This window comes from Podarcis muralis, chromosome Z (genome assembly GCF_964188315.1).
Source record: "Podarcis muralis chromosome Z, rPodMur119.hap1.1, whole genome shotgun sequence".
Taxonomy (NCBI): Eukaryota; Metazoa; Chordata; class Lepidosauria; order Squamata; family Lacertidae; genus Podarcis; species Podarcis muralis.
In genome coordinates, this window is record NC_135673.1 from 7,507,962 (window position 1) to 7,525,576 (window position 17,615).

Consider the following 17,615-nt stretch of genomic DNA (forward strand, 5'->3'; position numbering starts at 1 on the left):
TGTCTTTTTACATGAGTAGAATGTGTGCTTTTATTTAAAATGCATCTCTGGGTTATTTGGGGGCCTGCCTGATGTTTTTACATGAGTAGAATGTGTGCTTTTACTTGCATCTCTGGGTTATTTGAGGGACATAGGAATTTGTTCATTCCCTCTCCCCCCCCCCCCCAAAAAAAAAATAGTCTGGCCACCCACAAGGTCTGAGGGACAGTAACCGGCCCCGTGCTGAAAAAGTTTCCTGACCCCTGAAAAGCAATCACACAAACCTTCCAACTCTTTGCCCATAGCAAGGAGGGCTGGCCATGAGACTTCTTTAGAATTCCAAAAACCCACACACATCCAGCAAGAAACTCTGCCTTTTCACAGTTGTTTGAGAATGGAAGTTAACAGAAGTAGTGCATTGTTCAAGGCATGTGCAGCCCTCTACTGGCTGAAACGTATAACTGCACCTCTGGTTCTACCGTGTTTCCAGCTGGAAGGACTGTGAGATGTTTCTCTGTCTTCCACAATCTCTGCAAAGCCATTTAGTGCAGTAGCCTTTCACCTTTTCAGACCCAACTTTAGCCCAAACATGTGTTTTGGAAACTCACTTCTTAATGGTTTCTTAGAATCCAGGTAGTGCTGCCACTAACCTTTGAGGAATAAACAAGACTACAGGTGACTTTCATTTTATTTGGACTGATTTCATTTCTTACACGATGGCTAAAGAACACGGTTATCACCCACCTTGATCAAACACATGCATGTCTATGGAGCAGAATTCTAAAGTGAAAACCTTTGGGTTCAACTCCTTGCCTTTTTAAATTCATATTGTTCTGGAGAAAGGGGGAGGATGCTGTTATTTTCTGTATATGTTTGTATTTGTCCACTGTGTTCCTGAAAATCAATAAATATATTTGAAAGCACCCATGCATATACATGCACAACTTAGATCTGTCCTTGAGTGAGAGATTTAGCATGATTGTGCAAGGAAAAACACATAGTTTTAAACCTGTTTCTGTGTGGGGTGAATATGTGATGCTGGATGGGAGGAGCTGCAGCTCACATAAGAACAGGGTGTCGTGACAATTTGCAGGTCCAGAATTTCAGGGAAGGGTCCACAACTCAGTGGCATTCTCTAGCTGAAGGCCCTTTGGGATCTACTGCTAATCAAAGAAGGGAATACTCAGGTAGATGGAGCAAAATGTATATGGCAGCTTTGATTATGTGTGTTGTGGGGAGGAGGAATCGCTTTCAAGGAAGGGAGGGAATATGGTGGCAGAAAGAAAATGGGTCGTCCACTGCTTGTTTTCACCCCACACCCTTTGATCCCACCACTGCTTTGGTATGCAGCCCCGGCAGCAAAGGGGGGGGGGTGTTATTCCTATTCTACATACATCTTACGCACACACCTCTTTTCATTACCCCAACCCCTCAATTGCACATAAATTCTATTCAGAAATGATTTGATTTCTCTCTTTCCCCCCACACTCCACCCCCAAATTCATATGCACATGGAGCTTTTGGGTGTTTCTATTCTTCGACTTCTTGCACTTTTTGGAAATCTGGGTTGCGATTGACAGCAAACCAGGAAGGTCAGCTTCTGAGCATGTATGCATGTTGAATGTGTTCAGTTCTGGGCACCACAGTTTAAGAAGGATATTGACAAGCTGGAATATTTGCAGAGGAGGGTGACCAGGGGATAAAGGGTCTGGAAACAAAGCCTTATGAGGAACGATTAAGGGAGTTGGGTTTGTTTAGGCTGGACAGGAGGAGACTGAGAGATGACATGATAGTCACATATCTCATGGGCTGTTACGTGGAAGATGGAGCAAGCTTGTTTTCTGCTTCTCCAGAGTGGATGACCCATATCTATGGATTCAGATTACAAGAAAGAAAGAACTGTTCGACGTTGGGACAGACTAGTTCAAAAGGTGGTGAACTCTGTTTTTGAACAGAGGTTGGGTGGCCACGTGCCAGGGATTCTTTAGCTATGACTCCTAAATTGCGGGGGGTTGGACTAGATGACTCTTGGTATCCCTTCCAACTCTTGTGATTCTATGAATACCGAAAGGAATTAATGTGCATCTCATGCATGTTTGAATCTCTGACATCCTCTCTGAAAACTGCAGCCTGCATTGATCCCTCTTCCATTATCTAGGGTGCGATAATTTATGAGGGTCATGCTTTTCAGTGGGGTGTCTTTTGTTTCATCCCCGTCACACACCGGACCTAAGAGCAGAGTGAAATGGTAGTGCAGATTTCCACTGCACCTGCCTTGACTGATGCATCTTGCATCTGTGTCCAGCATGTGCTTTGCAACAACATTCATCAGAGGCATAAATCTCCCTTGTCACTGCTACTGTCTCTCCCAGAGCTGCTGTTGCAGAGTCAGCTTTCCATGGATGTTGGAGCTGTCACTTTGTACAAAAATCTATTTGCCAAGAGTTTCAGTGTCCACAGTGCACTGTTGCCATTCTTCTCACGGGCATAGCCAGGATTTTTTTGTTGGGGGGGGGGCAGGGGTTTTGTTGGGGGAGGGGGGCAGAACCTCAGTTTGCTATGTATTTTTATTTATTCTTGTTGATTTGGGGGGACAGCTGCCCCTCCCTGCCCGCCCTTGGCTATGCCCATGATTCTGAATGTACATGGAGTTGCCTTATTCTGAAGGTGCACATTTCATACATTCTGCTGCTTTGTTTAAAGAACAATAGAATCTGTAGCAAGAAGACAGCATCTGATCAGTCTGTGGTGCTGGTGGAAGAGGGCTAAACCTTCCCTGCCTTCACCACACACACACACACACACACACACACACACACACACACCATTTCCCTGAAATCACCTCACCTCCCAAGCAGCAATAGCCCCATGGGACAAAACATACAGTTATTCTACTGTCATGTTTTGCTTAGTCCTAGATGTTGAACTGCCTAACTTGGTAGTGCCATAGCCTGCCTGCCAATCATTCTCCAGGGTCTCACAAAGAGATTCCGCTTTCTATCTGGGATCCTTTTCAAGGGAGATTTCAGAGACTGACCCCTTGATTTATACCTGTGGTGAATGTTCTAGATCCCTCAGAAAGTGTTAGAGACCCTCATTCATTAGAGGGAGTGAATGGACATCTGTCAGAGGCTCTTTAGCTATGATTCCTGCATTGCAGGGTGTTGGACTGAATGATCCTTAAGGGGACTTTCCAACTCGACAGTTCTGTGGATCCTTCCCATATTCATCCATAGCAAAACTTTGCAAATGAACTGGTTTGCAAGTGCTGGTTTCGTTTAGCTGAGATAACCATTCTGGGTTCTCTTGGAGGGAAGAAGAGTGTGTATTTTTGTTTTTTCTGTCTTGAGCTCGTAAGGAAGGTTTTCCCAGCGCCTTTCTTTCCCTTTCTGTATAAACTGTCAGCACTGTGTCTTGTCTGGCTTACCAGATTGCAGATCAACAGGGTTATATTCAGTGTGGCACCTTTCATATCAGTTGCTGCTGCAAAGTGCCTGAAGCAAAGAATCTGAAGGGATAGCAGGAGTGGTGGGAGAGAAGAATTGTCACACACATGCAGTGTGGGAAAGAGAATTCAGGGTACTGCAGACTTCGGGTAAACTGATGGCATAAGTAGCAGATCAGACACACCAAGTATATAAGAGCCATAATGACTGAAACTAAATGCTGCTTGCATTGAAACAATTTGGGTGGGGGGAACTTTGGCTATCTGATTGCTATAGCATTGGTAGAACTGTTATGTCCTGTTGAATTCTGAACCTTGAAGAAGTAGCTACTGTTTTCTAGAACTAGTTATGAAACACCAGCTATCTTCTTCTTCTTCTTTTTTGGCGATCACTCATAGCCGAGTAAGATTGTCTTCCATAAACACGGTTTTACCAATGAGTCCGTAAGTGACTGTGGAGGCCAACTCTGGATCCACACATCCTTCCACAGTGGGGACATTGGTTTCCGGGCAGGAGTTGATCACAGTGTGGATTTGCCAAGCGTGCTTTCCTCTTAGCACATTTCTCCCTTGCGTCCTGAGTTTGAGTGTCTTCAAAGCCCACAACACCTTTGGTAAAGGCTGTTCTCCAATTGGAGCGCTCGCAGGCCAGTGTTTCCCAGTTGTCGGTGTTTATACTACATTTTTTAGATTTGCCTTGAGACAGTCTTTAAACCTCTTTTGTTGACTACCAACACTACGCTTTCCATTTTTAAGTTCAGAATAGAGTAGTTGCTTTGGAAGACGATAATCAGACATTGATAATGCCTTACATTCTTACCCGGAGGGTGACGATCAACTTTGCTTGGGCAGAAAAGAGACTTGAGATGTCCCAGGCTTGCAGTGCAGTGGCAGAGATGGAGTCTAGTGATGTGGTGGATGTTTTGTTCTTATAGGGGTTGTTATACCCACGGCTTTTTTCCCACCGGAACTTGCTGGAACTCAGGGAGGTGTTCATGGTGAGTTCTGGCACTTCTTGTTTCTAGAAAAATAGCACTGGGTACACTTAAATAAAGCATTTGAAAAGAGGGCAGTGACTTTGGGTAGTGGAGGATGACAGAGGCTATGCTTGATTTAGGGACGCGGGTGGCACTGTGGGTAAAACCTCAGTGCCTAGGACTTGCAGATCGTCAGGTCGGCGGTTCAAATCCCCGCGGCAGGGTGCGCTCCCGTCGTTCGGTCCCAGCGCCTGCCAACCTAGCAGTTCGAAAGCACCCCGGGTGCAAGTAGATAAATAGGGACCGCTTACTAGCGGGAAGGTAAACGGCGTTTCCGTGTGCTGTGCTGGCTCGCCAGATGCAGCTTGTCACGCTGGCCACGTGACCCGGAAGTGTCTGCGGACAGCGCTGGCTCCCGGCCTCTAGAGTGAGATGGGCGCACAACCCCAGAGTCGGACACGACTGGCCCGTACGGGCAGGGGTACCTTTACCTTTACCTATACTTGATTTAGGCTGCTTATAGCATCATATCTTAGCAAATTTAAACAATAACAACAAATGTTGGGGAAAATACACAGTAAGACCATTCATTCACTCACTCACTCACTCACTCACTCATTGTGAATAAATAGGGATATGAATTCCTTCTCCCCACCAGCACTACTCAATATCTCTAAGCCTTCTGGATCTCTTTCAGGACACTGCCTGTTAATATGCTTTAGGAAGCCCACAAGCAGGGCATAAAGGCAATAGCCCTTCTGCACTTTCTCTCTCTTTTCTATTCCACCCATACCAAACCTGCAAATCCCCAGTTCAGTGGCATTCTGCTTCCAGGTGGATATAAAGAGAGTAGAACTGAAAGAACATATAGCAATTAAAAAAGGGCAAGACACCGACTCATGGTACAATGAAATCCAATTAAAAAAACAAAAACAAACCCGCCACAGCAACAAAAACCAGGAAAAAAATGTGCATATATTTTAAAAAAAACTTCCAGATTGCAATGTCCACAAAACTACCAGCAAAAGCTTCTCCTCCTCCTCCTCCTCCTCCTCCTCCTCCTCCTCCTCCTCCTCCTCCTTCTTCTTCTTCTTCTTCTTCTTCAGAAAAGCATATATAATATAAATGTACCCCAATATGCTAAAGGCATACTGACATATCGACTCAGGGAGAAATGAGTCCAAGATAGATGGAAGTTTCTAAAAGGAGAAATATTAAAGGCCCAGATGTAGACCATTCCAAAAAGAAACAAACGGGGGAGGCATCTAAGGAAACTACTGTGGCTGCATAAGGAGCTCAGAGATGAGATGAGAGTTAAGTAGGGCATGTACAAGAAATGGAAGAAAGTGGAAATCACAAAAGAGGCATACACACGGGTAGCCAGCGGTTGCAGCGATAGGGTCAGGTGGACTAAAGCTCAATGTGAGCTCAGGCTTACAAGAGAGCATAAAAATAAAAATAAATAAGTGTTTCTTTGGCTGTGCCCAAAGTAAGAGGAAGAACAAGCAAGTGGTAGGTAAAGCTGTTGCCTTACTGAGGATTTCTAAAATAACATAGACCGAGCAGGAAATACATTCTAACCCAGGAATTGCCCTGATTTCCTTTCTTGTTCAGTTATCACACAGTGATCACTTGGATGCCAAGCAGATTATTCGGCCAGTTTTATAAAAAGTTTTGCTATTGACTTATATAGTGGTGCCTCGCAGGACGAAATTAATTCGTTCCGCGAGTTTTGTCGCCTTGCGATTTTTTTCGTCTTGTGAAGCACGGTGTCGGGAAAGTTTTGGAAAAGCTTCAAAAATCACCAAAGTCTTCAAAAACCTCAAAAAAGGCTACCACACCGCGTGCTATGAGTTGCTCCTCGAAGTCAAGTCGCAACTGTATTAACGGTGTTAAGAAAAAGGAAACAAACTTGCAAGACGTTTCCATCTTGCGAAGCAAGCCCATAGGGAAAATCGTCTTGCGAAGCAGCTCCAAAAACAAAAAAAACCTTTCGTCTTGCAAGTTTTCCGTCTTGCGAGGCATTCGTCTTGCGGGGCACCACTGTATAAGGATGGAGCTGCAGCCTAAGATAGGAAAAGAGCTAGTAAGGGAACATCTTGCTATGTTAAATGAATTCAAATCTTCTGGGCCTGATGAGCTGCATCCAAGGATACTAAAGGAGCTTGCGGGTGTAATTTCAGAGCCTTGTCTATGAGCTTTGAGAATTACTGGAGAACAGGTGAGGTCCCTACAGACTGGAGGTGGGCAAATGTTGTCCCCATATTTTTTTTAAAAGGCAGGGGGAGAAGACCCAGGTAACTACTGACCGGTGAGCTTGACATTGGAAAGGTCCTAGAACAGAAAACTGAACAGTAGGGCTGCGAACATTTAGAAATGGATGCAGTGATTACTAAGACCTGCCAGACTAATCTCCTTTTTTTATGGAGTTACATGGTGGATCAGAGAAATGCTACGAAAAATAGTTATCTTGATCTCAGTAAGGCTTTAGACAAAGTCTCCCGTGTTGTTCTCATGAGAAAGCTGGTGAAAGTGGGTGGAATGTGGTTAGGTGGACTTGTAGCTGGCTGGCGGACTGAACCCTAAGAGTACTCATTGATGGTTCATCGTCATCCTTGAAAGAAGTGACAAGTGGGGTGCCACAGGGTTCTGTCCTCGGCCCATTGTTGTTCAATGTCTTTATGAAGAAATTGAGGGGATGCTCATCAAATTTGCAGATGACACCAAACTGGGAGGGATGGCTAATGTTGAGGAAGACAGAATCAGAATTCAAAATGACCTCAACAGATTGGAGAGCCGGGTCCAAGCTATCAAAATGAGTTTCAATAGGGGCAAATATAAGGTTCTGCACTTAGGCAGGAAGAACCAGATGCACAAATACAAGATGGGGGACACCTGGCTTACTAGCAGGACATGTGAAAAGAATCTAGGGGTCTTGGTGGACCACATGCTCAACATGAGTCAATAGTGTGATGCAGCAGCAAAAAAAGCTAATGCTATTCTAGCCTGCATCAACAGAAGACTATGTTGGACATTTGTGAGTATATTTTCCAATTCACAAGGTGTCCAGTACACGCCTCACTCTGCACAGCGTTGCAAGGCCTTTTGGAGACAATCACCGATGCAATAAACTCACTTCACACCCATGGTTCAGGCAGTAAAGTTTATTGCTGGTTTGCAGCTTAATGGTTCTGTACATCATTAGCCCATAAATTAGTCACTAGCATGCTGCTGGGACAGTCCGCTTCTGAAGATGGTTCTCTCCCTCCCAGCAGAGAGAGCAAAGAGAGAAAAGAACAAGCTCAATTCTTTCTCTCAGTCTCTTATCCAGGCCATAAGAACTCTGCGCATGAACATTACCTCATGCTTCTGACCTTGAAGCTACCTGCTTCTAGATAGTTTACATGACATGTGCAGATAAGGAATGACTACTGGTTTCAGTTTCATATATATCAACTGTCTAGTGTCCAGATTAAGGGAAGTCATCGTCCCACTCTATTCTGCCTTGGTCAGACCACACCAAGAGTGGTACCTTGAGTGCCTGGGGTGTGCATGCATGTGTGTGTGGTGTTGGCAGGCCCACAGCATGCTGATGTCATTTGCACACATCGTGTTAGTGTGCCAACGTGACATGTGCAAACCCCACAGTGTGCACATGCCACCAAGTGGAATCGTGGGGGGGGGGGTGTCAGCCGCTTCATTTAAAATTTGTGGGTGCCTGGAGATCCAGGGCCATGTATGTTTGCTGCCTGTGAAGCACACCTGGAATACTGTGTCCAGTTCTGGCCACCAGAATTTAGGAAGGATGTTGACAAACTGGAATGTACGTAGAGGAAGGCAGCTAAGATCAAGGGTTCAGAAGCCAATCCTTATAATTGAAGGAGCTAGATTATTTAGCCTGGAAAAGAGGAGCCTGAGAGGAGATATGATAGCCATCTTCAACTATCTGAAGGGCTGTCACATGGAAGATGCTGTCGCAAGGTTGTTTTCTCCTGCTCTGGAGGGTAGGACTCCAGACAATGGCTTCAAGTTACAAGAAAGGAGATTCTGACTAAACACCAGGAAGAACTTTCTGACAGTAAGAGCTGTTCAACAGTGGAATGGACTCCCCCAAGAGGTGGTGGACTCACCTTCCTTGGAGGATTTTAAGCAGAGGTTGGGTGGCCATCTGTCATGGATGCTTTAGCTAAGATTCCTGCATTGCAGGGGGTTGGACTAGATGACCCTTGGGCCTCTTCCAACTCTAAAATTCTATGATTCTGTGATATGTGCTTAAATATGCGTTGGAGAGCTCCCTGATGGTGGTTATGTCACATGTGAACAGAACAGGAAGAACATAGGAAGGAAGTCAGGGCTCATCCAGACTTCCTTTGGGGCTGTTTCCAGGCACAGGTCCACACTTGAACATGCCATGTCATGTCCATGTGCTTCCCACCCTCCCCCTGAGCACTTTCCCCACCCCACAAAACTCACTCTCTACTGCTGAATCGAAGCAAATGCAAATCTGCAGAAAACCTGAACTGATGTTTGTTCCGACTCAGGAATAAAGAGTGGCTTTTCATAGAGGAACTGCCAGGGCAAGAAAATAAAAAGCTCTCAGACACAGTGCTTTAAAGCACAGACCTTTGCCTAGAAAGCGTTGGGCAAAAGGTAAGTGTTGTAGCTTGTGCAGAGTTTCATATTGGCTTCTGTATGTGTATTTTAAAGAAAGAATAAAAAGGAGGAACAATACAGCAGACCCCGAGGGATCTAATTAACAGCTCCTGTTTCTTGGAGGGGAAATCCAGTTTTGAAGCTGAATGGCGGTGTCACATCTCAAAGAGATGTCTGCCTTCCAGAGTACATCTGCAGAGTGTTCTGGGACGAGGTTGGCGGCAGCCATCCTCCCAGACAGAAGCCTTGCTGAACGTTCCTTTGCTGAGTGTAAGTGGCTCCTAAAAGCCAAGGCACCGGGCTGACTGCCTCGCGGCACTCCCTGGGCAGCCCTGTTAGTTACTTGCACCTTGTGGTGGAGAGACAAATGGTAAGGGGATCTCATTATTGCATCTGCAAAACCCAAACAATGCACTCGAGCAACTTGAAAGCACAATGTTTTCAGTCTATCTCCAGCACCACCAACAGACAAAGAAGGTCTGGACAAGACAGAATGCCAATAGGCAAAGACTGGAGCATGTAAAATAAATGTAGCATAAGTAGGAATGGTTTTGCTACTAGGCTTGCCACCTTCTGGTTTTAGGAGATTCAAAGCATTTTATGGTGAAGCTTAAACTGGAGAGGGGTGCCTCTCATTATGAGAGAATCAGCATTCATTGTTTAAAATGCTGCTGTTGTCCGGGTGCAATCGTAGAGGTGAGGGCAATGTACTTGTAATCTATCCTTCACTGCAACTTGGGACAGTATTAGCTGCTCTAGAGTGTGTTTTAAAACAAAGAACGTAGCAAATGGCTCATTCTACAACAAATCACAGGGAGGCAGTTGATTACCTGAAGAGTTGTATCACTGAGGTTTCCCTCTCTCCTTGCACACACACATAAACAGACAATTTCTCTCTCTTTTACACAAATGCACCCTTCGCTTAATGTCTCCTACCACCTAACACTGTGCTCAGATTCTCTGCCCAGGGGGCACCCAGATCATTATTTTTGAGTTTTCTGATTTCTTTCTGCAGGGAGAATAATTTCATCAAGGACTTTCCCCAGTTGGCTGATGCGTTGATGGTGATCCCGTTACCAGTTGAGGAGCAATGTCGTGGTGTGCTCTCTGAGCCACTTCCAAACCTCCAGCTGCTCACAGGTAGGAGACTTGGACATAGTTGCGACTCACCCCAGAGTTCTAGGTGGAGGGTAGTTCTTATTAATGCCCAGTTGGGAAGGAAACAGTTTAAGCTGCTTGATGGAGTGGTCACTGCCCTGTGAAAAGTGCAGGAGAGGCAAAGCCAAAGGCAGCTGGTCTTTCAGCAAAGCCAAATGCATAGCGTTCCTTCTTTCCCTCTGTTGCAGCCCGATGGAATAGCTGCTACAGACTGACAGCTGTATGTGAGCCGAGGGAAACTGGTCTATTGGCAGAGCCCTGCTTCTTCCCCTCTCCCTTTGCCCTTCCCACAGATGCCACAATTTTTGTGGCTGGAAATTACGTTTTTCTGGATAATTTCCAATTCTTATGCCATGTTAAGTGATGTTTCTTCTAAAACACACACCCTGTTGGTGCCAATAAGCATGGCTCTGTCTTCATCTTGCCTGCAGCCTGTTCATCGAAGAACCCCAGCAGTGACTATTGTTATGAGGCTGTGTTCTCTGTTACTGCACTCTTCATAATCCCAAAGTTTGTGACAAGGAAATAAGCCTGTGGTAGCGTAAGTAGACAGCTCTCTTCTCTGGCCACCTCCTGCCTCTTGTGCTCTGACTCCAAATTATTTCTTCACAGGTGATATCCGGTATGACGAAGCCATGGGCTACCCCATGGTGCAGCACTGGAGGGTCCGAAGCAACCTGTATAAAGTAAAGCTAAGCACCATTGCCCTCTCAGCAGGTGAGAACAGCCACATTACAGTGACGGTTGCAAGCTGGGAGGCAGCTGTAGTTCTTTGGCAGAGACCTCTGCTGCAACTTGCAATGGTTGCAATGGTAACTTCTCAGTGGCAGTGTTTGAAACTCCCATTGTTCTAGGAGCATTTTGCGACAGGGTATTTCATTAGTGCGAGAGGTTTCTGAGCTCTGGGTGCAGAACTGTGTCTAAGATTTCAGGTTAAAACTGCAGAGTAGAAGGAAAGGAGGACCTTTTTCCACCTCCCCACTTCCAGCTGCTCTCTGAAGACTGGAGAAGACACCCTCTTAATAATATTAGGGGGGTGGGCAGGGGAAGGACTAGACCATGTGAAAAATGAACATAATATTTTGGCTGCAGTTCATTCATTTTCACCTTTGTATTCTTGTTGTAAAAACATGCACCTAGACATTCCATTGCTGCACCCGTAGTGTAGGTTTAAGGTCCCATTTAGCTCCTATCTTTCAGCTTCTAACATTGCTCAGTGGTGATACATGTGTCACATGCATCCATCAACTAGCTTCCTAAAAGACTAGCAAAACACATGCCTGGCTATTGATCAGGGATGGGCATTTCAGCAGTTTCTGTACACGCCTGCAAGGGAAGCAGCATTAGGGATACAGAACAGCATATTGTCAGCTTAGAGGAGGTTCACTGAAAATAATTGACAAGACTAACTTAGGTCTGTTAGTTTCAGTGGGTCTGCTTAGGTGGCTATAACCTGTAGGAAGCTGCCTCATACTGAGTCAGACCATTTGTCAGTATTGTCTTCATTGACTGGCAATGGTTCTCCAGGATTCCAGGGTCTCCCCTGGGGATTGAACCTGGGATGTTTTTCATGCAACTCAAGAGCTTTACCTCTGAGCTAAAACCATTTCTTTAACAATGATTTAAGAGCCTAGTCCTCATGGTTCCATTGAGCTCAGTATTGTCAACCCTGACTGGTAGTGGTTCTCCAGGGCTTCAGGAGGGCTCATTGCCAGCCCTACCTGGAGATGCCAAAGATTTAGCCTGGGATCTTTTGCATGCAGAGCTGATGCTCTACCAGTGAGGAATACCCCTTCCCTAATAAAGGATCATAAGAAGCGGCCATATTCTGGTTCGGGCTGTTTATCCATCTAGCCCAGTAATGTCTAGTCTGGCTGATCTCAGGCATGGATGGCTCTGCCTACTAAGATTCTTTCACCTCACCATTTACTTGGTCCTTGTAACTGGAAATGACAGTGATTGTCCTTGTGGTCTTCTTCCCGTGGCCTTCTGCTTTGTTGTTGTTTAGTCGTTCAGTCGTGTCCGAATCTCCGTGACCCCATGGACCAGAGCACACCAGGCACTCCTGTCTTCCACTGCCTCCCACAGTTTGGTCAAACTCATGCTGGTAGCTTCTAGAACACTGTCCAACCAGTGGCCTTCTGCAGGCAAGGCCTATTTTCAGTAGCAGACAGTGAGATGGGGCAGTAAAGATGCTGCTGTGTAGGGGGAGGGGCAAGGTGGTATCAAAATTGGTGCTATGCAAACACACCAACACTGTAATAGCCCATGGAGGAGAGGGCTATCTGTGGCTAAGCTCTACTTCCAGAGGTGAAAGCAATAATGCTTCTGAATCCTAGTCACTGGAAACCATGGGATGGGAGAGTTGCTGTTGCACTCAGGTCCTACGTTTTGGTTTCCATGGGCATCTGGTTGGCCACCGTGAGAGCAGAATGCTGGACTAGATGGACTATTGGCCTGATCTAACAGACTCTTCTAATGTATTGGCTCCACTGTGTGTTTGACCAGCACTGATCTCTCCGCTTGCCCTTCCCATTCTCCGTACTGTCAGAAAGTCAGGCAAGTGCTGCTGTTCCACCCTTCTGTTGACTGCTGTATGTGCTCTACCACTGAGCTACAATGCCTCCCTCCAAGGCTAGGGTTATGCCATGCCTCTATCTATAGCATTCTGTATAGGTTGGCAGCCAAAGCAACAGAAACACTAGGAATGTTGCTTATCACAAACAAGAATGTGCTCTTTTTTTTTTTTTTTTGTATTTACCACCCAATATCTGTGTAAGGCCATTAATTTCATGTTCCCATTTTTCAGATGAGATGCCTGAGGCTGAGAGTGACTTGGCTGAATTAATCAGCATGCCTATAACATATCCAAACTCAGGTTTTCTGAGTTCTCTTATTTTTAAGGGCAACACTGTCTGATTCTACTAACAAAGTACGGTCATCAGGCACTCTTTGCCTAGCTGTGGCATCGAAGTATTATGGTGATGGTTCTTTAGCCCTATGCACACTCCCACCAGAAAACATGCACTATTCTGTGTTTTACACAGTGCATATTTACATTGTGCAACTCGCACACATGGGAAAGAGTAATGGCCACCAACCTGGATGGCTTTGAAAGAGGATTAGATAATTTCATGGAGGTTGAACTGTTAGCCATGAAGGCTATGCACTGCCTCCACAGCTGGAGGCAGTATCCTTCTGGATTCCAGTTGTTGAAAACCACAGGGTGGGGATTGTGGTCAGATCCTGCATGTGGGTTTCCCACGGGCATCTGGTCAGCCACTGTGAGAACAGGACGCTGGACTGATTCAGCAGGCTCTTCTTATGTCCTTATGGTATTATCCTATTCTTTGGAATTGGTTTTGGGCCCCATTTATCTAAAAGGCAGCCCCCCAGAGAACCCGGTGGCAGATGATAAACAAATACTCACTGGTCTTGCTATGTTGGTTGCTGAAATGGCTGCATTGAAGGTCACAGTCTTGCAAAACAGGTCCAATGGTGTAGGTTCGAAGGTGGGCGTGTGCAGAGGGGTAAAGAAGAGCAAGCATCACCTGAGGAATCCTTATGGAAACAGCAGTGCAGGAAATAGTGAGTAAAGTTCCGCTTGCCAAGCACCAAAACTGGAATTTGTAGGAGAAACTAATAGAGAAGGAGGGCACATTGAGCAATTGGTCAATAGTGTATGTGAATGGTATTCCAGGTTCCCTTCTGTTGCATCATTTCTTAACTTAAAAAATATATATAAAATAAAATAAAATCTGTGACATCCCTCCTCCTCCCTCTTGGCTCTTACAGGATTTTTCAATGTCCTGAAGATCCTGAACAAGGACAGCAGCCGTGAAGAACTGCTCTACTTCATTCAGCAGTATGGCTCCCACTACATAGCAGAGGCCCTCTATGGATCCGAGTTCAGCTGCACCATCCACTTTCCCAGCAAGAAAGTCCAGCAGCAGCTCTGGTTCCAGTATCAGAAAGGTAAGATGCTCTTGGAGGCTAGCAGAAGTTTTCTCGCTTACTCCCACTTTGCTTTGCATATCACGAGTTCTGCATATTTCCTTCTTTTGCATGGATGAGGAGAGGGCTCCTTTCCAGTGCAGGAGCCTGGGGCCAGCACTTTTTTTCTTCTCCCAGATGCACACCTCTCCCCCACCCCCACCAAGTCCATCTGCGCTCCTTGATTTCCGCCTGCAAGGCTTCCGCTTGCTGTCCTCTTTCTGAGCCCAACACACTGCGATCCTTGTCATCTGCTTGCCAGCCCTCTGAAAATTGCTGAGGGTGATTTGAGTAGGTTTCTATAAATGTGACATAATTGAGCTGTCTGGGAATGGTTCCGTTTTATCGCTTGCGACAATGACGGTCTTTAAGGAAGTATATTAATTCAGCAGCAGACTCATTGTGCAGTGCCATAAATAACCAGACACATCATTAAACAGGGCAATAAACTTTGGGACTTTGAAGTGATACAATTAGGTTATATTTCTAAAAGTTCAGCGATTTGCAATAGCCAGCTTGTTTGCCGCCTCCAGAAAACTACATGGCCACCTGGTTTTTGCAGCTTGCCTGCCACTTACCGTTTTCAGAAAGTTGGGCCACACTGCTAATCCCAGTCCCCTGCTGGTTAAATTGTATAGCTTGTTGTGAAAACAAATCTCCAGAAATAATTGATCAGGGTCTATCAGCATAAAACCCCATTGTACACGAGATAAAGATCCTCCTCAACACTCTGTTTGTTGGTGACACAGGATGGAACTGCAGTGCGCTGGAATTGGGGGGGGGGGGTTGCTCCCTAGGGACATTTGCCTCACTCCTTATCTGCTGGTTTATAAGGCTATTAGCTATGATAGCTATCTACTGTCTGCAGTCTGGGATTGGGCTGTGCATTGCATTCAGGAGAAGAAATGGAACACTGCGAGCATAATATACTTTTAAAGTACATTTGAAGCATATCACCCCCCCACTCCCAAGAATTCCAGGCACTGTAGTTTGTTACAGATTGATGGGAATTGCAACTCTGTGGGTGATAAACAGCAGTGCACATAGTTCTTGGGGGGGTGGGGGGGGAGTGCTTCAAATGTGCTTTAAAGTTATTGTGCATAGGCAAGTTATTGTGCAGGTTATTGTGCATAGGCAGGTTATTGTGCATAGGCAACCTGATGCAAGACAGTGCGGGTGAATGAAATCCACAAACTGGATGCAAAACAGTTTGACCCTCCCAACCATTTCCTGGACAGTCTTTCCCCCTCCCGTGTTTCCCTAGGTGTTGTGTTTTGTATAAAATGCATTCAGAACTCATCTAACCCATTTGCTTCAGTCTTAAACAATGATAAATGACAACTTGCTGGTGCTGCCCACTAGAGAGTGGGGAAAAGTGTGTGCGTGCTCCTCCTTCCATGTCACTGATCTTACCCACTGTGTGATTTCTGGGGAGACTTAAAAATTGTTGCTTATGATGATGGTATGAATGAGTAAACTAGACTGAATCCTGTAGGTTAGCAGTGCAGGTTTGTGTAGTAAATCCGGTGTAAAGTTCAGCTTGGTTGAGGGATTTGCCCTTCAGTGAATTCCACTCAGTAGCTTTCTTTTTTAAAAAAATATGTAATGTCCTTTCCCACAAAGAGAAACCTTTACTTTTCTGCATCTCACTTCTTTACTGATGACAATACAGCAGCGGTTGCCAGTGTGGCGCCCATGGGCACTTATGTGCCCACAGAGGTGTTCCTTGGTGCCCACAGGGCTCTCCATTCCCAGTGGCCTTAAGTTTGGAAGAATAATCCAATAGGATAGCATTTGTGTGTGGTGCTCACAGTCAGTTCTCCAGTTTGCCAATGTGACCATGGGGAGCAAAAAAAGGTTGTCACCCCCTGACCAACAGATAGATCGGGTGGCTCTGTGGGTTAAACCACAGAGCCTAGGGCTTACCAATCAGAAGGTCGGCGGTTCGAATCCCTGCGACGGGGTGAGCTCCCGCTGCTCCGTCCCAGCTCCTGCCAACCTAGCAGTTCAAAAGCACATCAAAGTGCAAGTAGATCAATAGGTACCTATCTGGCGGGAAGGTAAACGGCGTTTCCATGCGCTGCTCTGGTTTGCCAGAAGCGGCTTAGTCATTCTGGCCACATGACCCGGAAGCTGTACACCGGCTCCCTTGGCCAGTAAAGCGAGATGAGCGCCGCAACCCCAGAGTCGTCCGCGACTGGACCTAATGGTCAGGGGTCCCTTTACCTTTTATGCAAATAAGCATCTTTGCATTTTGCGTCAGGGCAGGGTGTTGTGACATTTTTGCTTTCAATAACCCGGCTTTCAAATAATGTAGAGTTCCTTCTTGGGAAGTAGCGTAACAACTGTAGCTGAGAGGGTTTGTGAGGGTTGAAACCAGGTTATTGTTTCTTTGCTTATCATTTTTGAATGCCTTATTCTTCCACAAAAGAGCCAACCATTGTTATCTTCTCTCCACCCACCTCACCCCCAACCTCACAACAATCCTGTAAGGCTGAGTGTCACCTAGCAAAGCTTCATGTCCGAGTGAGGATTTTAAGCCATGAATCACTGCTCTAACTCCTATACCACACTGGTCCTCAGTTATATACTAGTTGATTGAAACCACAAGACCAAGACAACAAAACACCAATGAGTGATCATGTTTCTGGTATCTGCTGTTCTGTTATCTAATTCCTCTTGCATTGCTTCACCAGTGTGAGGGCAGAAGGAGAGAAACTACCCTGACCTTTTTTTTAAGGAGAAAGAATTTGTTTGGGGAAATTGCAACATTTCACTGGGGACAGCCATTACACCAGCTACCGTCTGCCTCAACCATCCCATCCTAAACATATGCAGCTGTCCTGGACTGATTCATATTGTCTACTCTGAGTAGCTCTCTCCATGTTCTTCCAGAGTTTGGAGATGCTGGGGATTGAACCTGTTGCTGAGCCTATATACCTTAAGCAACACACCTAAGGAAAAGGGCAAAGAGTTCCAAGATGGAAGATTAGTGGAATGGCTGTTGTCATCACAGAGACACATCCCCACTGCTCTAAAACAGGGATGGGGAACATCTAGCTTTCAAGAAGTCCTCCAGTTACCATCATCCTTGACCACTAGCCATGCACAGAGGGGCGAGGGGGGTGGCAGGGTGTTAAGAGTCCAGCACCTGAAGGGTTACAGCAGGCTTCCTCAACCTCGGCCCTCCAGATGTTTTTGGCCTACAACTCCCATGATCCCTAGCTAGCAGGACCAGTGGTCAGGGATGATGGGAACTGTAGTCTCAAAACATCTGGAGGGCCGAGGTTGAGGAAGCCTGGGTTACAGGTTCTCCAACACTGTTTTAAATTCATCACACAAGATCTACCAATATTGTAAAATGCTGCAAAACAACACACTTGGTGGTGCAAAGATGTCACAGCTGAGCC

At 45.8% G+C, this 17,615-nt stretch overlaps 1 protein-coding gene across 3 annotated transcripts in view; it reads left to right on the forward strand.

Annotated features, from left to right (window-relative positions):
* The window catches only part of ASTN2 (astrotactin 2), a 682,965-nt gene that overhangs the window by 477,700 nt on the left and 187,650 nt on the right, over positions 1–17,615 (forward strand). For all 3 annotated transcript variants that reach the window (XM_028714606.2, XM_077922442.1, XM_077922443.1), the window contains exons 14-16: positions 10,070–10,194; positions 10,825–10,929; positions 14,008–14,187. In XM_028714606.2, coding sequence (XP_028570439.2) covers positions 10,070–10,194; positions 10,825–10,929; positions 14,008–14,187 — 410 coding nt within the window. The remainder of the gene's footprint in view (positions 1–10,069; positions 10,195–10,824; positions 10,930–14,007; positions 14,188–17,615) is intronic.